The sequence below is a fragment of the Citrus sinensis genome, chromosome 9, assembly GCF_022201045.2.
Source record: "Citrus sinensis cultivar Valencia sweet orange chromosome 9, DVS_A1.0, whole genome shotgun sequence".
NCBI lineage: Eukaryota > Viridiplantae > Streptophyta > Magnoliopsida > Sapindales > Rutaceae > Citrus > Citrus sinensis.
Window position 1 is genome coordinate 4,612,358 of NC_068564.1, and position 24,635 is coordinate 4,636,992.

The following is a 24,635-nucleotide window of genomic DNA, read 5'->3' on the forward strand; positions in this document are numbered from 1 at the left end:
AAATACAAAAACGTGCAACAAGTAGTTGCATGTCCGTTTCTTATAAATAGGATCACGTAAACTTGAAAACATCAAACTACTTGTTTAATTAATTTTGGTGAATATAAAGGAAAAAGACAAAAAAAAAAAAAAAGAGAGAATGGATAGGTATGAAAGAATCGTGCATTTGAGTAAAACTTTGTGTTCACTTTCTTGACTGCACAAACGTTCTTACTCATGCTTTGCCATTTTAAGGCAGGGATTTTCTTCTTCTTTGGAGGATTGGTGCTGATTATGACTACATTCGTGCATTTCTTCTTGCCAGAGACTAAAAATGTGCCAGTTGAGCAGATGAATAAAGCGTGGAGAGAGCATTGGTTTTGGATGAAAATTGTTGAGGATGTGGGAGAAGAAAATAAGAAGATTCAACAAGCACTGTGATACGAATTGCTCCTATAAATGAATCTAAAAGTTTCCTTTTAGTAAGCTCTTTCTTTTCAAATTAGTGCGATTTAGAAATATGAGTGTTGGGAAAAAAAAAAAAAAGATGAGGTGGTAAATTTGTTTAATTTATACCCAGAAATAAAAGTAGATTGGTCCGGCCTGATTGTTTTTACCTATTGGCGGATAGTGAAGCAAATTAAGATTCCATGGTCTCACATTAATTCTTCGGGATTCAACTGCCCCACATACTGCCATGTTTGATCAAATGGTGATGCTGATATTTATTGTCTACATCTCTACTATTCAAGAGAGACACAGCTCTTTTTGAGCATTCACTAAATCATCAATCTTGAGCATACACACAACTCTCTCTTCTCTTCTTTCTCTTCATTTGAGTGCTGATCAGTTTCGAAGATAGGACAGCAGCAGATATGGCAGTAGGCTTAGCAATAACTAGTGAAAGTGGGCAATATTACAATGGAAAAGTGACTCCATTTGTTGTCTTGTCTTGTCTTGTTGCTGCCACCGGTGGGCTTATTTTTGGCTATGATATTGGAATTTCAGGTTTTTTTCCTGCTCACATCTCCTTTAGATATAATTCATCAGGCCATGATTGGTCTAAATCCTCCAATTATCTTTAATCTTCTCCGTTCTCTCCAGCCGATCAGTGACCTTGGATTGAGCTGGCTTGCAGAGTGCCTTAGAAAATCAGTAGAAACTTATAATTAAAATCAGCTAAATTAAACTTAGCTGCCCAATATATATGAATGTTTATCAAACAACTTAATTGTCAAGTAAAAATTGCTGTTAATTTATCGACAGTTTAGTTGTAGTAATTGTAAATTTAGGAGAATCATTGCAGTCATAAAACATACCTTAATTATATCTGCTATTGTTTTAAGACACAATTATAAACTGATTCTAGTACGAAAATTTATTTCTGAAAAAAATATATATATAGGTTTCAGCCGGTTACCAGTAACTAGCTATAAAATAACAAAAATTTACAAATTTACAAAGACACAAGTGTGCTGATGGAGTGTCAACATGCGAAAATCTGTAAAATGCTGATATTTTAGGACAAGGATTTAGTGTTAGCTTGTGTTGAGTGCATGTTTTCACGTGCCTTTCAATAAACTTCTAATCTGTGCTGAGAACTTAATCAACGGTTAGAATTTGTCTAACACTAATCTCATATGAATCTAAACACCAACTCAGCTGAGCATCTAATCCGTGCAAAATGTAATATTTCTTTTGAGTAGGAGTCAACGAATCCTTCATTGGCCTCACATGGTGTGCTTGGCATGATATTGGTGGATTTGACGATAAATGCGATGATCAATAGATACCGAATAGGTTGCGTGGACAGATTTTTTTTTTTAGAAGAAAAGAAATTCATTCCATAAAAGAGTTTAACAGATTCATGACTTCTGAGGGGTACGAATCTACCCAAACAATAGTTATACACTTCTCTAGAGCTAATTTTGCTAGAGAATGAGCAATGGCATTATAAGATCTTGGCGTGTGCAGTGTTTTCCAAGACTGAAAATCCTTCTATCTATTCTGAACTTCCGAAATTAGCCACTGGATCTCTGTTCTGCTGCTCTTCCTGTTGTTGACAAAATCTACAGCTTCTAAGGAGTTCGATTCAATGATAATGTTTGCCAGCCCTGCATCATAAGCTACTCTCAATCCCCAATTTATTGCCTCTACTTCTGCAAAGGTAACACCACTATGAGGTTTTGTATTCTTGACTGTAGCAGCCACAAAATTCTTGTTAGCATCCTTTATAACAATTACCAGCCCAACTAAATGATCCTCTATATTTATAGCCGCATCCACGTTAATTTTAAACCAATTTGGAGGGGGGGACTCCAACATACACGAGTCTCCACTATCTTTCCAGCATTGAGCATTTTCCCGGTACCTTGAATCATTCTAAAGGAATCCACAACTGCCTCTGCCTTAGCTACTGATATGCAAGGATCCTCCCTTTTCCCTTTGAACAAGGCATGGATTCTTATACCCTAAATTACCCAAAGGAGAGCTACCACCAACTCAGTATTTGATTTCCCCAATCTTTTCACCAGCTCATGCACTATGCCAAGAATGTCATGGCCACCAATGTTTCTAAACTCAGATGCAAAAATTAGTAGTTTTCTAGATTTTGCGAGCTGATTTACACTCCACCAACGCATGACCAACAGTCTCCATACTGATTCCACAGATTTGGCATTCGGGTTGTGGCACTATTTTTCTCCTCCACAAGTTCTCGGTTGTTGGAAGTATATTTTTTGCTGCTCTCCAGATGAAGATCTTAATTTTCTCTGGTAAGGAGATGGACCAAATGACAGACCATTGGTTAGTTGGCTGCTCTGAACGGGTTGGAGTATCCAGGAAATTAATTTTCAACGCCACTTGGTATCCACTCTTAACAGTGTAGATCTCTTTCTTATCATAGTGCCAAAGTATTTGATCAGCCATTGGTTTGCTAGGGATAAGAATTCTTAAGATTGTATCAGCATCCTTTCTCAAAAAATGTTACTAGATCAATTCCTCATTCCATTGATTATCATCATTGATCAATTTAGATACCCGTGTATCACTTGGTAAAGATGGAGAAGAAACTAGTTTGAAGGATGTGGGCCTTGGAATCCAGTTTCCTTTATAGATTTGAACTTGCTGACCATTCCCGATCCTCTATCTAATCCCCTTATGAATCACTTGTCTCCCCTAAAGTATGCTTCTCCAAATAAATGAGGGCTTGGAACCCAAATTTGCAATAAGGAACTGATTATCTTTGAAGTATCTCGCTTGTATAACTCTTGCTACTAGGGACTCATGGAACTGAATAATTCTCCAACTTTGCTTAGCTACCAATGCCTGATTAAAGCTTGCAAAGTTTTTGAATCCCAGCCCTCCCCTCCGCTTGGCTTGGCATAACCTCTCCCATTTTTCCCAGTGAATGCCTTTTTTTTCCATGTTATTGCTCCACCAAAATCTTGCAATTGCTCTCTGAATATCTATGCAAATGCTCACGGGGATTTTGAATACACTCATAGCAAAGGCTGGAAATCGCCTGAGCTACTGCCTTTATCAATACCTCTTTCCCTCCGCACGAAAAGAACTTGTGCTGCCAACTCGTAATTTTTGCTGTACACTCTCAGCTTAATGTCATTGAAGAATTCCGATCTTTTCCTCCCAACCATGGATGGAAGCCCCAAATATTTTTCATGTCTAGAGACTATATTTAGCTGGAAGATGTTCTTGATTGCCGTAATGACTCCACTGGTTGTGTTTCTGCTAAAAAACATGGAAGATTTGTGGTAGTTAAGTAGTTGACCTGATGCAGCGACATAACACTCAAAGATCCTTTTCAGGTGCAGGCAATCATTTTCTGAGGCTCTTGTAAAGATAAGGCTGTCGTCGGCAACAAAAGGTGAGATATGGTTATATCTTTGCTAAGCTTTAGCCCATGGATGACTCATTTTTTCTTCAGCCCTTTGTAGCATGTTCAAAAATACCTCTGCACATATGAGAAATAAATAAGAAGTGAGAAGGCATCCCTACCTTAGTTCTCTCTGCGGATGAATTATGCCTTTAGCTGTTCCATTGATAATAATAGAGAAAGAGGATGTTGTAATGCATCTTATGATCAAGTTAACCCAAGGTTCCGCAAATCTTAGCTTGAGCATTACTTGCTTTAAGAACAGCCACTCCACCGTATCATAAGCTTTACTATTGTCAAGTTTCAGAGCTATAAGGCCATTTTTTTTTCCTTTACAGTGCATAATCTTATGGAGGCATTCATACCCGATAATAATGTTGTCAGTGTCTATCTGGTATGAAGGCACTTTGAGATGGAGAAATCACTTTGTGAAGGTGTTGTTTAAGCCTATTTGCAATTGAATTTGTAATGATTTTATAAATTACATTACACAGACTTATGGGTCTATAATCAGACACTTTCCTAGGCTTATTAATCTTTGGAGCCAAAGCAATGTAAGTGTGGTTGAGATGAGTGATAGTACCTCGCTCATTTAGGATATGGAGACATGTGTTGACCACACTCGTGTTAACTATGTTCCAGTGCTCCTGGTAGAAGGCTGCTGGCAGTCCATCTGGCCTTGGAGCTTTGGTAGGGCACATATGAGATAGTGCCCCAACAATCACTTCTTTCGTAAATGACTACAACAACTGCTCATTCATCTTCTCAATGACTTTTGGCTTTAATCCTTCTAAAGCTGCATCCACCTTCTTCTGGTCTGGTCTGGAGGTGGTAAACCAGTTAGCAAAGTAGCCATAAAATTCTCTTTCCACGTCCTCCCCTTTCTGCATCCAGTTGCCTTGGCTGTCTTCTATATCCCATATTTTATTTTTCCTTCTTCGAGACGAGGCTTTGGCATGGAAATACTTAGTGTTTTTATCACCCTCCTTCAGCCAATCTACCCGAGACCTCTGTTTCCAATAAATTTCTTCATCAAGCAATATGTTATGGATCTGACTTTTAACTCTCTTAATTTCCTCCCCATCGCTATATTGTGCATCATTGTATCTCAGCTCCTTCAGTCTGGCTGTCAGCTTCTCTAACTTTTGCTGCCTCTCTTTAAATTCCTCATTACTTCGGTTTTTAAGTTGAGCCATGGAAGACTTTGTCGTTTGTTTAAAGAGCCAAACCGGGTCAACACATCTCTAATTGTCATTTCTCCTCAATTCCTTGTCAATAATGTCTTTACAGGCCTCATAATTTGCTCCAACCATCTTCATAATGGAATCTTGAGGTACTTCTTCGCGTATAGCTCAAACCATTGCCTTTTGCTTGCACCTCTATGATGATAGGACAGTAGTCTGAAGTCCACGTCTCTAGATTAACAGCAGCACAATCCACATACTTTTCTCTCCATTCCTTATTACACAAAAACCGGTCAAACCTCTCCTCCACAAAATTCTGACCAAATCTACCATTACTCCACGTGAAAGGGTAGCCTTTACAGCCCAGATCAATCAAATTGCATTCACATAAAGCTTCTCTAAACTCACTGATCATGTTAATATTTCTATCATTGCCTCCTATTTTTTCGGGTGCAAAATCTCGTTAAAATCACCAAAGCATAACCAAGGAATATCAGACAAACCTGCTAACCTTTTCAGCAATGTCCAAGTGTGTTTTTTTGTGCCATCTCAGGGTGTCCGTATATACTAGTGCATCTCATCCAGTTGTCATCCTCTCTTTGCACTCGGGCATCAGCATGATGGTTGTTGTACGAGGTGAAATGCACATTTGCCTCATTATACCATAGCATAGCCAACCCCCTCCCTTACCGTTTCTATTCATTGCCAGACAGTTATCAACCTTTAGCTTCCTACTTATTTCATACAATTGGTTGGCCATTAATTTCGTCTCACAAACAAACATAATTAACGGCCTTTGTTGTTGGAGAATTTTTTGAAGGGCTAGAAACGTTCGAGCATTCCCCAAGCCCCGAACGTTCCAACTGAGGATTTTCATGACTGTCGGCGGGGTTGGCCACCAACCTCCGCCGCTATATCTGTAGTTTTTGGGGTTGCCATCTCTAACTCCTCTACTGACATTGTTTCCCATGCTAGTTTGAGCTTTGCTGAAGGTGAATACTTTTGCTTCTGCTTCTGCTTCTGCATTGGCTTAGCCGGGCCAGCCATTCTGAGTTTTTTCTGGTTTGGGCTTAGCCTATATTATTCATGACATGGTCTCTTCCTTAAGTATGTCTCCAGCTTCGCTGCACTTTTCTCACATTTAATTCGGGCCTGGTGCTTCCAATTTCTCCCTTTGGGCTTTAAGCATACTAGCTCTGGCCCATTTTCCACCCATTCCTCTTCTTCTCCGCTGTTTTGGGCCTCATGTTCTTTTTCCAAACTCATAATAACCAAAGTCCTTTCCCGGGTTAATTTCTCATTTTTCTCTCCATTTTTTGCTTGCTTTTCCCGCTTCGTTGTTCAGAGCTTTGACATGTATCTCATTTCTAGCTGTCATAGTTGACTTCTTGTAGACAATTTACTGTTTTCTCGATTCCTGCACGGCAGGCATTAATTGATCTTCCTCCATCTCCTTTGCAATGCCATCTTGATTGACTGCCACGTGTATGTCTTCTTGGTTTGAGCTTGGTTCGCTTGTGGTCTCATTGGCCTTGTTCCATTGAGAGAGCTTTTGATGTTGAGGGTGAGAATTTCCCCTTTGCTCCTGGTACCCTGTCTTCGGTGGGTGATTGGCCGGTTTGCTACTACCCTATTGCCCTATTTCATAACTTCTGCTAACTCTGGGTTTTCCATACAACTGGACTGCCTGCATCTACACCCCATAAGCAAGTTCATCCTTCGGTTGTCCTTCGTACTTATCACACTCCTTACATGGGTGTCCTATCCGACCACAGCAAAAACAAATTCTAGTAGCCTCTCATATACCACTGGGATCGGAATTTCTTCTTCCCCTGCATGCTCTATATATATTATCTTTTTTTTAGAGGCTGTGTAATATCAATAGAGATCCGTACTCTGGCATATTGACCAATGCACTCCCCTTCTTCATCAACATCGACTTCTTCTACCTTCCCAATGGTTTCCCCCAACATTCTTAATGTTTCTTGTTCCATACATCCAACTAGGACATTGTGTAGTTGCACCCAAAAGGCTGATTGTGTAAATGATTGCTTTGCTATTTCCCCTTTGCCGCTCGGTTCGTTTAGGACTATCAACGCACGTTCGAAATGCCAGGGACCTCGAGAAAGAACTCGTTTCTTGTCTGCTTCTGAGGCAAACTTGAACACGAATGTCTTGCTTCCTAAACTTTCAACTTTGAATCCTTCCGCTGTCTTCCAAACTTGCTGCAACGCTGACTTAATACCCTCCCTGCTGACTCCTCTTGGGTGCAAGACTTTCCCCAACAGGCATCCGGTCACTAACTTTCTCTCTTTGCCTTTCATAACATCGCCTATGGCAACTCTACTTTTCTCACTTTCTCTTAGAGTGATTGCTTTGCATCTTCGGATCAGTTCCTCTGTTTCCATTAGGCCCTGATTTTAATTACTGCTCTATTAATCCCTAGCTCACCAACCACTCTTTTGTAAGTAATAACACTTCAACTCGCATAAATAATTCCGCCTTTAGAGAAACGCCCAGCTTGTAGGCGACTTTATTGCCCTGAGGGCTACTATCCTTTCATTCTGAGTTCTCTTTGAGAGAGAGAGAACTTTTCGAAGAAAGACTTTGCGTGGACAGATTTTAATGCAACTCTAAGGTGACAATGCGTTTAAATGAAACAATGCATTTAAATGCAGTCACAAGACGACTGTTCTTTATATTAGGATCAATTAAATTTCAAAGCCCCCAAGAACTGATTTTTGTTCGAGTTTTTATCACGTCAGTTCTCGCTTTTGTAATTAATAATAAATAAACCAAACGTTTTAAAAATATAGCACTTAAGACCTTTCGAATTATATTTTATATTCCTGGACCATGTGTTACGGTTAGGTAACATAGTTACAGGAACCAATTTAAATTTTCAAGCGAAATTTATTCATTCAATTTTTTTTTTTGAAGATGAAATTTAAAATATTTACTTGCGAATATGTATGTTAAGGTGGAGTGACGTCAATGGATCCATTTTTAAAGAAGTTCTTCCCAGGAGTGTACATAAAGATGAGAGAAGACACCAAAGTTAGCAATTACTGCAAGTTTGACAGCCAACTATTAACCACCTTCACCTCCTCTCTGTACATTGCTGGCCTTATTGCTTCCTTGTTTGCCTCCTCAGTCACCAGAGCCTTCGGCCGCAAAGCATCAATTCTTGTCGGCGGCACAGCTTTTCTTGCTGGTTCAGCCCTCGGAGGAGCCGCATTTAATATTTACATGCTTATATTTGGGCGAGTGTTGCTTGGTGTTGGCATTGGTTTTGCAAACCAAGTAAGTGTTTGACTATTATTATTATTATTATTTGGTTTGTTGATCAGTTAGTTTTAATTTGTTGGTTGTAGTCAGTGCCACTATATCTCTCAGAAATGGCACCACCAAGACACAGAGGAGCATTCAACCTTGGCTTTCATGAATGTATTGCCATTGGTGTTTTATCCGCTAATCTTCTCAACTACGGAACCCAAAAGATCAAGGGCGGTTGGGGCTGGAGAGTATCCCTAGCAATGGCTGCAGCCCCTGCTTCAATACTAACAGTAGGTGCACTTTTCATACCAGAAACACCAAACAGCATAATCCAGCGCAGCAATGACCACCAAAGAGCTCGAAGGATGCTGCAGCGTGTGCGCGGCACAGCTGATGTTGAAGCAGAACTCAATGATCTTATTAAAGCAAGCTCCATCTCAAAAACCGTCGACCACCCATTTAAGAAAATCATACAAAGGAAATACAGGCCTCAGCTACTAATGGCAATACTGATACCGTTTTTCCAGCAAGTGACAGGAATCAATATCATTGGGTTATACGCTCCTGTACTACTCAGGACACTTAAACTAGGTGAAAGTGCATCACTACTCTTGTCCGCAGTCGTGACTGGTGGTATAGGTACAGTTTTAACAATCATATCAATGATTCTAGTCGATAAACTTGGCAGGAAAATATTGTTTTTAGTTGGGGGTATACAGATGCTTGTTTCACAAGTAATTATTGGTTCAATCATGGCTGCTGAGCTTGGTGATCATGGGGGATTCAGCGAAGGCTATGCTTACTTGATTTTAGTCCTGCTATGTGTATATTCAGCCGGGTTTTCATATTCATGGGGGCCATTGACATGGTTGGTTCCGAGCGAAATTTTTCCATTGGAGATTAGATCAGCAGGGCAAAGTATTACCGTTGCAGTTAGCCTTGTGTTTATTTTCTTCACTGCACAAACATTTTTAGCGATGCTTTGCCATTTTAAGGCAGGGATTTTCTTCTTCTTTGGAGGATTAGTAATGGTGATGACTACATTTATGCACTTATTTCTTCCAGAGACTAAGAATGTGCCGATTGAGGAGATGGATAAAATCTGGAGACAACATTGGTTTTGGAAGAAATATGTGGGTGACGTGGATGAAGAGGGTAAGATGTAAAAGGCCTGATTTGCCCCCAAGGGCTTAATCGGGTTAGTAACAGTACGAAGCTTGTAGCTGCTGATCATTTGAATTTGATCCTTGAAGGTAATAAGGGGAGAAAATAAAAAAATTATTTGGTTTTACCCACCCTTACTTTATTTTTTTTAAAAAAAATGCTTGATTTCTATTTAATTTTGCCTGTAATTTTCAAACTTTCAATATTTGTGCTCTGCGTTTTATTTGACCTATCAATTCGCTGTAATTCTTTTGTCGGAGATTCTTTTATGTTGTGTTTAAATATAAGCACTACTAAGCCCATCAAAATCCTTTACTTGAGAAAAAATGGTTAAACGCGTTGAATAACAGCTCACTTGAAGTAAATAACACTTGAAGCAAATAATCACTTTCTTTTAACAAAAAATATTTTAATAACAAAAAATTTATTTTTTTGAATGGCGTTTTGAGGGAACATTGATTTATTTAAAAGAATTTTGTGGGGGAAAGTGGATGGGTATGGCATCATGGAAGAGAAATTATATTTATTTTATCGAAATGAGGACTAAATTAAAAGATAAAAATAAATAAATAAATATATATGTATATTTTATTTTTTTATTAAAAAAGGTATATATATATATATATATATACACACACTTTTAATTTGATCTTTATTTTAATAAAACGAAGATTTTTCTCCTGGAACTACATGTATTTAGATCAACAAAGGTGTTAAAAAAAAAGTTCCTCTTTGACTTGATGACTACATGTTTGGTAGGACTCAGCAGTTTTACTTTGATAATGGGCCGCTGACTCTTTATCAAAGCAGTTATGAATTACACGTAGCACCTCACATTAATTAGTGTTCAACAGTCAAAAACCACAAACCCCGCTTACGGCTATGATGATTACTTGGTCATAATGCTGCTAGAAAAGAATAAGGATAAGATTCTAAATTTTTTATTCTAAATTCTATCTAATATGTCATTAATTAATTAATTAACAGTTTTTTTTATAAAATTTAAATAAATTTATTTTATTATTTTCACCAATTAATTGATGAATATAATATCATTTGAGATAATTCTTTTAAGATAAAAATTTTAAAATGTGTAGTATTACTTAATAAAAAAATTAAAATTAAAAGTTGAAAGAGTGCTGACAAAAATAACAGTACATGAGAAGAGTTTATATGATAATTAATTATTTTTGAATTAGTAAACTAATTCTGGTCGGATATGAAGTTATTTTTTGCTGTTAAAATCTGTTGTTTAGTTTCTCATTATAATACTGTTGTCTATGCCTATAAGTCAAGAAAGACTGCACGCAGCTACTTCTAATTTCTAAACCTCCACTATCTGCAATCTTGATCACAAATTAACGACACTTTTAACTTTTGAAGATAAAGCAGCAGCCAATAGGGCAGCAGGCTTAGCAATAACTAGTGAAGATGGGCAGTATTATAACTTTTGCCTGTAAGTTTCAAACTTTCAATATTTCAGCTCTGCGTTTTATTTGACTTATCAATTCGCTGTAATTCGTTTGTGGGAGATTCTTTTATGCTGTGTTTAAATATAAGCACTAAGCCCATCAAAATCCTTTACTTGAGAAAAGCTGCAAAGTCCTTCAAAATCTATAGACATGTAATGGTCAAACACGTTGAATAACAACCCACTTGAAGTAAATAACACTTGAAGCAAATAATCACTTTCCTTTTAACAAAAAATATTTTAATAACAAAAAGTTTATTTTTTTGAATGGCGTTTTGAGGGAACATTGATTTATTTAAAAGAATTTCGTGGGCAAAGTGGATGGGCATGGCAACATGGAAGAGAAATGATATTCATTTTATCGAAATGAGGAATAAGTTAAAAGATAAAAATAAATACATATATATTTAAATATTTTATTTTATTTTTATTATTTAATAAATTATATATATATACACAATCATTTTTAATTTGATCTTTATTTTAATAAAATGAAGATTTTTTTCCTGGACCTACATGTATTTAGATCAATAAAGGGTAATAAAAAAAAAAGAAGTCCTCTTTGACTTGATGACTAAATGTTTGGTAGGACTCAGCAGTTTTACTTGATAATTGGCCACTGACTCTTTGTCAATGCAGTTGTGAATCACACATAGCACCTCACATTAATTAGTCTTCAATAGTCAACAACCACGACCCCGCTTACAGCCATGATGATTACAAGGTGACAATGCTGATAGAAATATCTCAAATTTTTTATCTCAAATTTTATCTCAAATGATATATCATTCATTGATTGGTTGATATTTTTACAAGATTTAAGTGAATTAATTTTATTATTCTCACAAATCAATTGATGAATGTCACATCATTTAAGATAAAAAATTTTGATATGTGTATCACTACTCTATACAAAAATGTTAAAATTAAAAGATGAAAGAGTGCTAACAAAAATAACAGTACATCGGAAGAGTTTGTATGATAATTAATTATTTTTCAATTAATACAGTAACTCTGGTGGGATATAAAGTTATTTCTTGCTGTTAAAATTTTTCATTTAGTTTCTCATGATAATACTGTTGTCTATGCTTACAAGTCAAGAAAGACCGCACGCAGCTACTTATAAACCTTCAATATCCGTAATCTTGATCACAAACGACACTTTTACTTTTCTCACTCTCCTTTATCTCTTGCTGTGAGTGCTGATTAGTTTTGAAGATAAAGCAGTAGCCAAATGGCAGCAGGCTTAGCAATAACCAGTGAAAGTGGGCTGTATTATAACGGGAAGATGACTGTATTTGTTGTCTTGTCTTGTATCGTTGCTGCCACCGGTGGGCTTATATTCGACTATGATATTGGAATTTCAGGGTTTTTTTTTCTGCTCATATATATCTCCATCATGATTTACATATAACTCATCAATCCCCTGTGGTTTAAAACCTCTAGTTATCTTTATTCCCCAGCCGATCAAAGACCTTGAATTGGGGTTAGCTCACAGGTTCCTTACAAAACTGATGTGCTTTATAATAAATGTAATTTATAATTTAAGAATTATGTTTAAATGAAAATTTTTACAAAACTGATTTTTAAAATATTTAAATGATTTTTTAAAAAAATAAAAACACTTTTAAATGAATTTATAAAAATATATTTTAAAATGAATTTTTCTTAAGAAACTAGTTTTCTTAACCAACATGTTTCTTAAAGAATTTTCTAAAAGAATTAAATGATCAAAGAAAGGTTGTTAAATGTTTTAGAAACCTTTAAATGCTATTTATGAAAGGATGTAAGATGGATTCAAAAAAATATTTTGGCTCATAGTCGTAGTAATGTATATGATGCTAATGTTATGATGTTACGTAATATTATGGCCAATTTGCTGGTATGATGATGATCTTGTGCACAATGATGTTATGAACAATGCGGGGTATAATACTTTGAACGATAAACAATGCGGGATATAGTACCTTGAATGATGAATGATGATGATTACGAGACATGAGCTACCAAATGTTATGTTTTAATATTTTTATGAATGTTTTAATGTTTTTAATGCTTTTACATGAATCCATCCTTATGATAAGTGAAGATATTATTATAAGATGTTATAAAATGTTTAAAGATATAATGACAAAGGTTTTCAAATATTGTGCATGGATTTGCTTACGAGTTGACGGTTCACCCCCGTCTCTAATATTTTGCAAATTGATTAGAGATGTGGCTTGGGAACTTAGATGGATTTTTTTTTTTTAGTGGATCCTATAGAGTTGCTTTAAAGATTAAATTTGGCTATACTTTTCTTTGGAGATTTTATTTCAGATTTTTTATGTAAGGATTCAGTTGGAGTATGAATAATGATTGTTTATCTTAAGGTTTGTTAATAATAATAAACGATGTGAGGTTTCATTTCAATTTTACCCTTGTGCTTTCATGGGTAAATATTTGGGGTGTTACAATAAAAAAATTAAAAATAGGATATTTTTCTTATACTTTTTGTTAGTTTTAACATTTTTCTAATAATAAATATATATTTTATGCTCCCAAGCTTAATTATCAGGAAAATAACCCACTTACCCTTCTTTTCCTTTAAATTTATGTGTCAGAGGAGCTTTCAGATATTATGAAAATAATAAAAAATAAATGGTATATATAGATTTTAGTAGAGAGAAAACTAATAACCTTCCTCCAAAGTAAATGTTTTTTTTAAACTCCTTTAATTTTCTAAGCAAAAATTTTAAGTAAATCATAGCATTTCAAAAGTGCCTAAATTCAACATGTATCTTTTAAGACATAATAAAATTATGTACATTTTCTTAGTAGTATAGACAAATTAATGCAAATTTTCAACTAGTAATCAATAATTAGTTACAAAATGACAAAAAAAAATTCCTAAACTCCAATGTAATTTGTGTATGTATGGTAGAAGAGTTGGTGAATTTTTTCACAACAACTTGACGTCTCATTTTATAAATGCCTTAAATGGCGTTCTCAGCAGAGTTTAATTGCTATATTCTTGATGTGTTTTTACATTCTGTAGCAGTCAACGAATCCTTCGGCATCACAAAGCTTGCTTGGCATGATATTGACGGCTTTGAAAATGATTGCAAGGATCATTATTAATAGATTTCCAACTCTTTGCTTTTGACAGATTTCAAGGCTTACTTCTTCAGTAGTCCTGAGACGAAGGGAAAAATACAAAAACGTGCAACAAGTAGTTGCATGTCCGTTTCTTATAAATAGGATCACGTAAACTTGAAAACATCAAACTGCTCGTTTAATTAATTTTGGTGACTATAAAGGAAAAAGACAAAAAAAAAAAAAGTAATAAATAAAAGAATGGATAGGTATGAAAGAATCGTGCATTTGAGTAACTATTTTTACCGAATTTAAAATATTGACTTGTGAAGGTGGAGTGACTTCGATGGAACCATTTCTGAAGAAATTCTTCCCCAGAAGTGAACAGAAAGATGAGAGAAGACACCAAAGTTAGCAACTACAGCAAGTTTGACAGCCAACTATTAACCACCTTCATCTCCTCTTTGTACATCACTGGCATTTTAGCTTCCTTAATTGCTTCCTCAGTCACCAGAGCCCTCGGCCGCAAAGTGTCAATATTGATTGGCGGCGTGGCATTTCTAGCTGGTTCAGCCCTCGGAGTTTGTGCATTTAACATTTACATGCTGATATTTGGGCGTTTGTTGCTTGGTGTTGGCATTGGTTTTGGAAACCAAGTAAGTGTTCGATAATCTTTTTTTTTTTCAAATGTTTGTTGAATAATTTTTCAGTTGGTTTTAATTAATATGTTGCAGTCAGTGCCACTATATCTCTCAGAAATGACAACACCAAAATACAGAGGAACATTCAACATTGGCTTTCAATTATGTGCTGCCATTGGACTTCTATCCGCTAATCTTCTCAATTGCACCCAAAAGATCAAAGGCGGTTGGGGCTGGAGAATCTCCCTGGCAATGGCTGCGGCCCCTGCTTCAATACTAACAATAGGTGCAAGTGACTGGTGGTATAGGTACAGTTTTAGCAATCATATCAATGATTCTAGCCGATAAATTTGGCAGGAAAGTATTGTTTTTAGTTGGGGGTATACAGATGCTTGTGTCACAAGTAATGATTGGATCAACCATGGCAGCTCAACTTGGTGACTGGATCAGCGAGGGCTATGCTTACTTAATTTTAGTTCTAGTTTGTCTATACTCATCCGACTATTGTTATTCATGGGGGCCACTAGTATGGTTGGTTCCAAGTGAAATTTTTTCACTGGAAATTGTTAGGAAATTGATGGGTGAAGCAAACACGTAGTTAAAATGAAATTAGAAGAAAAATAAAGAACAAGCACAAAGAGGACACCGGGAAATTACGTGGTTCAGCTTTTAGCCTACGTCCACGGGCAAAGACAGAAAGAAAATATTTTATTAGTGAAAATGAGTTACAAGTATTGTAGTATTTTAGCTCACTCCCCAAAACTCCAATACACCCAAACTCTCAAATCACTAGACTCTTAAAATCACTCTCTAAATAAAAAAAAAGAACTGAAGAACTCAATGTAGTAATGAGGAGGAGGAGCCTCTTTTTATAGCCAAAACTTGGCTACTGTTCATGCATTATTATAATAATAATATTATTTTATTATTTTTTCTTCTTCTTTTTCGGCCCGGCACCCATTTTTTCCTTCTTTTTTCTTCTTTTTCTTCTTCTTTTGTCTTTTTTCTTCATTTTCCTTTGCCCTTTTTGGTGGGGCATTGACATTCTCCCACTTGGAGATTTGATTGAGAATCAATCAATCTCCACACCATCTCTCAATCAAATCTCCACACCATCCTTTATGCTTCACCATAATCATGTTGCCTACGTTTTTGCTAGGCCACAACAGGATCTACTCCAGATAAACTTGTTAGTATTGATTGGCTTGGTTAAAACATCTGCTAGGTTCTCATTCCTATGAATTTTCTGTAAATCCACATTTCAATCTTCCACTACTTCTCGAACGAAGTGATACTGAACTCCTATATGTTTTGTCCTGGAATGAAAGGCTGGATTTCTTGCAATATGCAAGGCACTCTGACTGTCACAAAACACATAAATTTCCTCTTGTTTGTGCCCGAGCTCCTCCAATAACCTTTGTATCCAAATAGCTTCTTTGCAAGCTTGTGTAGCCGCCATGTATTATGCTTCTGTTGTAGATAAAGCCACAACGGTTTGCAGTTTCGAAACCCAGCTTACAGCTGCTCCCGCAAGTGTAAACACATAGCCAGTAGTGGATTTCCTTTTATCAAGATCTCTTGCAAAATCTAAATCCATGTAGCCCTTGACAGTAAACTATGATCCTCTATAACATAATGTAACATCTGAGGTTCCTCTGATGTATCTTAAAATCCTCTTCACAACTACCCAATGTTCTCCACCACGATTCACCATGTATCGACTGACTGCTTCCACTGCTTGTGCAATGTCTGGTCTAGTACATATCATAGTGAACGTCAAACTTCCCACTGCTGATGCATACGATACTTGAGACATCTCTTTCCTCTCTGCTTCATTACTAGGATACATACTTGAGGATAATCTAAAATTAATAGGAAGTGGGGTAGAAATTGGCTTACAATCTTGCATATTGAAGTGATGTAAGATTTTCTTCAAGTAATTCTTCTGAGAAAGCCAAATCTTTCTGTTATATCTGTCTTGGTAAATTTGCATCCCTAGAATCTTGTTTGTTGGTCCCAAGTCCTTCATTTCAAATTTCCTAGCCAATTGTGCATTTAATTCTTGGACTCGATCTTTGTTGGGGCCTGCTACCAACATGTCATCCATATACAACAGCAAAATAATAAATCATTATCTTCAAACCTTTTGTAATATGTACAATGGTCTGAACTGAGTCTGTTGTATCCAAGGCTCATGATGAAATAATCAAATCTCTTATACCAACACATCGGCGTCTGTTTGAGACTCTATAGAGATTTGTTCAACCTGCAAACCAAGATCTCCTTTCCCTTTTCAGTAAAATCTTCTGGTTGGAACATATAAATTTCTTCTTCAAGTTCTCCATGAAAAAATATAGTTTTCACATCTAACTGCTCTAAATGTAGGTCAAATGTAGCATATATTGCCAAGACTACTCTAACTATTGTGAGTCGAACCACCAGAGAAAATATTTCGTTGAAGTCAATACATTTTTTCTGAGCATATCCTTTCACCACCAATCTTGCACGATACTGCTGTACTTGGTCATTGCCATCACGTTTGATCTTGTAGACCCATTTGTTTCCAATAGCTTTTCTTCCACGTGGTAGTGGTACAGTTCCCATGTCTTGCTCTTGTGTAGAGCCTCAATTTCTTCCTGCATTACTGTCATCCATAAAGTAACATCTGAGCTATTTAAAGCTTCATGGAAAGTTGACGGCTCTCCATCCTCTGTTAGAAGACAGTATGCAACATTGATCTCTGTAACATACTCTGAGTACCACACTGGCGGTCGTCTCTTACGAGTTAACCGACGAACTTCTGGAGCCTCAGACTCAACTAGTTCTTGTTCCTCGTGCTCTGATGCTGCGTCAGAAGAATCTGAATCTTGTTGTTTTAGATTATTTTTCACATATACTGGCACAATCTCTAACTTTTCTTTTACAATGCTATCATCATCATCTCTCCTTTGCAGTTGATCTTCTACAATGATAACATCTCTGCTGATGACGATCTTGTGGGCAGTGGGGTCCCACAGATGATACCCCTTTACTCCATCAGCATATCCCAAGAAGATACATCTTCTAGATTTTGGATCCAACTTTACTCTTTCTTGGGCAATGTATATCACGTACACAAGACATCCAAATGCATGTAGGTAGGATAATCAGCTGGCTTTTCAGTCCACGTCTTCATCACTGTCTTCAACCTAATAGTTGTAGATGACGACCGATTTATTATATAATAGGCAGTTTTAGCTGTTTCTGCCCAAAATGAATTGGGTAAACCAGCAGTTCTCAACATAACTCTTATTCGTTATGTAAGAGTCTTATTCATCCGCTCCGCCACTCCATTTTGTTGAGTAATGTATGCCACCGTGAATTGCCTCTGAATACCTTTTTGCTTACAAAAAGCAAGAAACTCGTCGTCTGTATACTCTCTACCATTATCTGTCCTCAAGCACTTGATCATTTTTCCGGATTCAAGTTCCACCCGTACTTTGTATTCTTTAAACACTGAAAATATATCTGACTTTTTCTTAATTGGATACACTTAACATCTCCTGGAATAATCATCAATGAAAGTCACAATGTACTTTGCACCTTCCATGGACATATCCGACAATTCCTAAACATCAGAATGAATCAAGTCTAAAATGTATTTACTTCTAGCAATAGATCTACTGAACTTTAATTTATATTGTTTGCTTATAACACAATGCTCGTAAAATGGTAAACTTACCGATTTGAGCCCTGGAAGTAATTTTTGCTCAGAGAGAATCTTCAAACATTGTTTCGACATGTGGCCAAGTTTGAGGTGCCACATTATCATTGATTTTTCTCCATTTGACGTGACACACCTATCAGCCTCCTGTAGTGTTTCTCCTTAAAGCATGATTATATTAGTACCGACCTTTTCTGCCTTTATCAATACAAGTGCGCCTTTAATGATTTTCATAATTCCATTCTCCACATGAGTTTTGTACCCATGACTATCCATTTGTCCTAAAGATAATAGATTTTTCTTCAAGTCGTTGACATGTCGTACCTCCCCAATTGTGCAAATTGTACCATTAAATATTTTTATTTTGATAGTACCAATACCAGCGATCTCCAAGGCATGATCATCTTCTACATATACAGATTTTCCTGAGGTAGGTTCATATGTGTGGAACTATTCTCTTCGAAAGGTTATGTGCCAGGTAACTCCTAAGTCTATAAGCCAGACATCAGATAGTCGTTTTCTGTCTTCTGAAACAGTTATTGCCTCATTGTAGAGAATTTCGCCATCATCTAAGGTACTTGCTACACACCCATGAGTATTTGATAACTCAGATTCTTTGCCCTCTTTTCTTTTCTGGTTACTCCAACACTCTTTCTTGACGTGCCATTTCTTGCCACAGTTGTAGCATTTAAAATTCTTTTTACTTCTGGATTTTGATCTACCGTGATTGTGACTCCCACTGGGGCCACATTTCGTTGATCTCTCTCTCGTCACCGATAGCGCCTCTGCTTGCTGCGAACTTACTAGTATGTTTTCGGTATTTTTTTATCTGCTCTCCTTATTTAATACGGAGGCTGCAACATTGTCAAAAACTAGACTATCCGTTGGATTGTTGTTCGTCAGGTTGATGATGAGTTGATCATACGAATCTGGTAAACTTTGAAGTAGAAGCTCTACACGTTCATTTTCCTTTATATTATGATCCAACATTGTAAGTTGTAAAAATAAAGTCTTCAAGGTGTTCATGTGGTCAATCACCGTTATAGATTCGGTCATTCGAAGAGTATAGAGTTTCTTCTTCAAGAAGATTTTGTTGTGTAGTGACTTGGCCTCGTACAATTTTGTGAGAGTATCTCATATTTCCTTCGTTGTATTTTTCTTTGCCACACTAGATAATACTCCATCCGCAAGTGCCAAGCGTAGATCAGAAATGGCCTTACCATCTATCTCGTTCCACTTGTCATCAGTTATCTCCATAAGCCTTTCTCCAATTGTTGCCAAGCAATTATTTTTCCTCAATACAGCTTTCATTTTCATTTTCCACAATGAAAAATTATTTTCATTAAACTTCTCAATTTCATACTTTGCCGTCATTTTGTTGATAAATACCGCACACAAGCTAGTGTACTACCCTGAATAGTTGTGAGTATATGTGAGAATGCACACCAGGAAAGTTCCTAGGAAAGACTGGAGGGGTCACAATGGTCCCACTTAAAACCCAGACTCCTTGAGCTCTTATCGCTTTTATGACAGAACTTTCCTAGACATGTACAAAACCACACTGTTGCTTTACTCACACCACTATTCCCTGCTTTGCACCACAAAATTCTTGGATCGCTCCCACAATTTCTCGTGAACAGTACCGTATATGTGAACAGTATTGTATACGTGAATAGTATCATATACATGAACAGTACCCCTTACGTGAACAGTACCCGACTCCAAAAAAATACAACCAATAACTCTGATATCACTGTTAGGAAATTGATGGGTGAAGCAGACACGCAGCTAAAATGAAATTAGAAGAAAAATAAAGAACAAGCACAAAGAGGACACCAGGAAATTACGTGGTTAAGCTTTTAGCCTACGTCCACGGGCGAAGACAGAAAGAAAATATTTTACTAGTGAAAATGAGTTACAAGTATTGTAATATTTTAGCTCACTACCCAAAACTCCAATACACCCAAACTCTCAAATCACTAGACTCTTAAAATCACTCTCTAAATAAAGAAAAAGAACTGAAGAACTTGATGTAGTAATGATGAGGAGGCCTCTTTTTATAGCCAAAACTTGGCTACTGTTCATGCATTATTATAATAATAATATTATTTTTTCTTCTTTTTCGGCTGGGCACCCATTTTTTCCTTCCTCTTTCTTCTTTTTCTTCTTCCTCTTTTGTCATCTTTCTTCATTTTCCTTTGCCCTTTTTGGCGGGGCATTGACATAAATTAGATCAGTAGGGCAAAGTATTATTGTTGCAGATAATTTCTTGTTTCCTTTCATGACTGCACAAACGTTTTTACCCATGATTTGCCATTTTAAGGTAGGAAATTTCTTCTTCTTTGGAGGATTGGTGTTGATTATGACTACTTTGGTGCATTTCTTCTTGCCAGAGACTAAAAATGTGCCAATTGAGCAGATGGATAAAGTGTGGAGAGAACATTGGTTTTGGATGAAAATTGTTGAGGATGCGGGAGAAGAAAATAAGAAGATACAAGAAGCACCGTGATACAAATTGCTTCAATAAATAAATTTAAAAGTTTCCTTTTAGTAAACTCTTTCTTTTCAAATTAGTGCAATGTAGAAATATGAGTGTTGAGAAAAAAAAAAAAGGACGAGGTGGGAAATTTGTTTAATTTATACCGGCTTGATTGTTTTTACTTATTGTCCGATAGTGAAGCTAATTAAGATTCCATGGTCTCACATTAATTCTTCAGGATTCAACTGCCCCACATACTGCCACGTTTGATCAAATGGTGATGCTGATATTTATTGTCTACAACTATACTAGTCAAGAGAGACACAGCTCTCTTTGAGCATTCACTAAATCATCAATCTTGAGCATACACACTACTCTCTCTTCTCTTTTTTCTCTTGATTTGAGTGCTGATCAGTTTCGAAGATAGGACAGCAGTAGATATGGCAGTAGGCTTAGCAATAACTAGTGAAGGTGGGCAATATTACAATGGAAAAGTGACTCCATTTGTTGTCTTGTCTTGTATTGTTGCTGCCACCGGTGGGCTTATTTTCGGCTATGATATTGGAATTTCAGGTTTTTTTCCTGCTCACATCTCCTTTAGATATAATTCATCAGGCCATGGATTATCTTTAATCTTCTGCGTTCTCTCCAGCCGATCAGTGACCTTGGATTGAGCTGCCTTGCCGAGTTCCTTAGAAAATCAGTAGAAACTTATAATTAAAATCAGCTAAATTAAACTTAGCTGCCCAATATATATGAATGTTTATCAAACAACTTAATTGTCAAGTAAAAATTACTGTTAATTTATGGACAGTTCAGTTGTAGTAATTGTAAATTTAGGAGAATCATTGCAGTCATAAACATACCTTAATTATATCTGCTATTGTTTTAAGACACACAATTATAAACTGATTCTACTACGAAAATTTATTTCTGAAAAAAAGAAATATAGGTTTCAGCTGGTTACCAGTAACTAGCTATAAAATAACAGAAATCTAGAAATTTACAAAGACACAAGTGTGCTGATGTAGTGTTAACTTGCGAAAATCTGTAAAATGCTGATATTTTAGGACAAGGATTTAGTGTTAGCTTGTGTTGAGCGCATGTTCTAACGTGCCTTTCAATAAACTCCTAATCTGTGCTGAGAATTGAATCAATGGTTAGAATTTGTCGAACACTAATCTCATATGAATCTAAACAACAACTCAGCTGAACATCTAATCCTTGCACAATATAGTATTTCTTTTAAGTAGGAGTCAACGAATTCTTCGTTGGCCTCACATGGTGTGCTTGGCATGATATTGGTGGATTTGACGATAAATGCGATGATCAATAGATGCCGAACAGGTTGCGTGGACAGATTTTAATGCAACTCTAAGGTGACCCGAAACAAGACGACTGTTCTTTATATTAGGACCATCTAAATTTCAAAGCCCCCAAGAACTGATTTTTGTTCGAGTTTTTATCACGTCAATCCTCGCTTTTGTAATTAATAATAAATAAACCAAACGTTTTAAAAATAGCACCTAAGACCTTTCGAATTATATTTTATATTCCTTGATCATGTGTTACGGTTAACAGGAACCAATTTAAAATTTCAAGCGAAATTTATTCATTCATTATTTATTTTTGTTTTTTGAAGATGAAATTTAAAATATTTACTTGCGAATATGTATGTTAAGGTGGAGTGACGTCAATGGAGCCATTTTTAAAAAAGTTCTTCCCAGGAGTGTACCTAAAGATGAGAGAAGACACCAAAGTTAGCAACTACTGCAAGTTTGACAGCCAACTATTAACCACCTTCACCTCCTCTCTATACATCGCTGGCCTTATTGCTTCCTTGTTTGCCTCCTCAGTCACCAGAGCCTTCGGCCGCAAAGCATCAATTCTTGTCGGCGGCACAGCTTTTCTTGCTGGTTCAGCCCTCGGAGGAGCCGCATTTAATATTTACATGCTTATATTTGGGCGTGTGTTGCTTGGTGTTGGCATTGGTTTTGCAAACCAAGTAAGTGTTTGACTATTATTATTATTATTATTATTATTTGGTTTGTTGATCAGTTAGTTTTAATTTGTTGGTTGTAGTCAGTGCCACTATATCTCTCAGAAATGGCACCACCAAAACACAGAGGAGCATTCAACATTGGTTTTCAAGTATGTATTGCCATTGGTGTTTTATCCGCTAATCTTCTCAACTACGGTACCCAAAAGATCAAGGGCGATTGGGGCTGGAGAATATCCCTAGCGATGGCTGCAGCGCCTGCTTCAATACTAACATTAGGTGCACTTTTCATGCCAGAAACACCAAACAGCATAATCCAGCGCAGCAATGACCACCAAGAGGCTAAAACGATGCTGCAGCGTGTGCGCGGCACAGCTGATGTTGAAGCTGAACTCAATGATCTTATCAGAGCAAGCTCCATCTCAAAAACTATCAACCACCCATTTAACAAAATCATACAAAGGAAATACAGGCCTCAGCTAGTAATGGCGATACTGATACCATTTTTCCAACAAGTGACAGGAATCAATATCATTGGGTTATACGCTCCTGTACTACTCAGGACGCTTAAACTAGGTGAAAGTGCATCACTACTCTTGTCTGCAGTCGTGACTGGTGGTATAGGTACAGTTTTAACAATCATATCAATGATTCTAGTCGATAAACTTGGCAGGAAAATATTGTTTTTAGTTGGGGGTATACAGATACTTGTTTCACAAGTAATTATTGGTTCAATCATGGCTGCTGAGCTCGGTGATCACGGGGGATTGAGCCAAGGCTATGCTTACTTAATTTTAGTCCTGGTATGTGTATATTCAGCAGGGTTTTCATATTCATGGGGGCCATTGGCATGGTTGGTTCCGAGCGAAATTTTTCCATTGGAGATTAGATCAGCAGGGCAAAGCATTACCGTTGCAGTTACCCTTGTGTTTATTTTCTTCAGTGCGCAAACACTTTTAGCGATGCTTTGCCATTTTAAGGCAGGGATTTTCTTCTTCTTTGGAGGATGGGTAACGGTGATGACTACTTTTATGCACTTATTTTTGCCAGAGACTAAGAATGTGCCGATTGAGCAGATGGATAAAATCTGGAGACAACATTGGTTTTGGAAGAAATATGTGGGTGACGTGGATGAAGAGGGTAAGATGTAAAAGGCCTGATTTGTCCTCAAGGGCGTAATCGGGTTGGTATTAACATGAAACTTATAATTGCTTATCATCCAAATTCGATTTTGGGTATAGTAAGGCGAGAAAATAAAATAAAAATTATTTAGTCTTTACCCGCTCCTTACTTTATTTAAAAGAAAAAAGAAAAAAAAAGACTTGATTTCTACTTAATTTTGCCTGTAAATTTCAAACTTTCAACATTTGTGCTCTGCATTTTATTTGACTTATTAATTCGCAGTAATTCTTTTGTCGGAGATTCTTTTATGCTGTGTAAATATAAGCGCTAAGCCCATCAAAATCTATATACATGCAATGGTTAAACGCGTTGAATAACAGCCCACTTGAAGTAAATAACACCTGAAGGAAATAATCACTTTCCTTTTAACAAAAAATATTTTAATAACAAAAAATATTTTAATTTTTTTGAATGGCGTTTTGAGGAACATTGATTTATTTAAAAGAATTTCGTGGGCAAAGTGGATGGGCATGGCAACATGGAAGAGAAATGATATTCATTTTATCGAAATGAGGATTAAGTTAAAAGATTAAAATAAATACATATATGTTTAAATATTTTATTTTATTTTTCAACAAAGTATATATATA

General features: G+C 36.5%; 1 protein-coding gene and 1 pseudogene across 3 annotated transcripts; both read left to right on the plus strand.

The window, feature by feature from the left end:
• Window positions 1-180: 180 nt before the first annotated feature.
• Window positions 181-24,200, plus strand: LOC102618473 (hexose carrier protein HEX6-like). 3 transcript variants are annotated; one of them, XM_052433565.1, is made up of 4 exons: window positions 188-987; window positions 8,036-8,358; window positions 8,430-8,970; window positions 23,488-24,200. In XM_052433565.1, exons 1-4 carry the CDS (start codon window positions 855-857, stop codon window positions 24,012-24,014), a joined length of 1,524 nt encoding a protein of 507 aa, XP_052289525.1. In that variant the 5' UTR covers window positions 188-854; the 3' UTR covers window positions 24,015-24,200. The 3 variants fall into 3 exon arrangements, with proteins under 3 accessions (XP_052289524.1, XP_052289525.1, XP_052289523.1); XM_052433563.1 differs by lacking the exons at window positions 8,036-8,358; window positions 8,430-8,970 and adding exons at window positions 21,336-21,437; window positions 22,547-22,869 and having other exon boundaries at window positions 755-885; window positions 22,947-24,200; XM_052433564.1 differs by lacking the exon at window positions 23,488-24,200 and having other exon boundaries at window positions 181-987; window positions 8,430-9,786.
• LOC127899734 (hexose carrier protein HEX6-like) lies at window positions 12,201-15,132 on the plus strand (annotated as a pseudogene).
• Window positions 24,201-24,635: the final 435 nt, after the last annotated feature.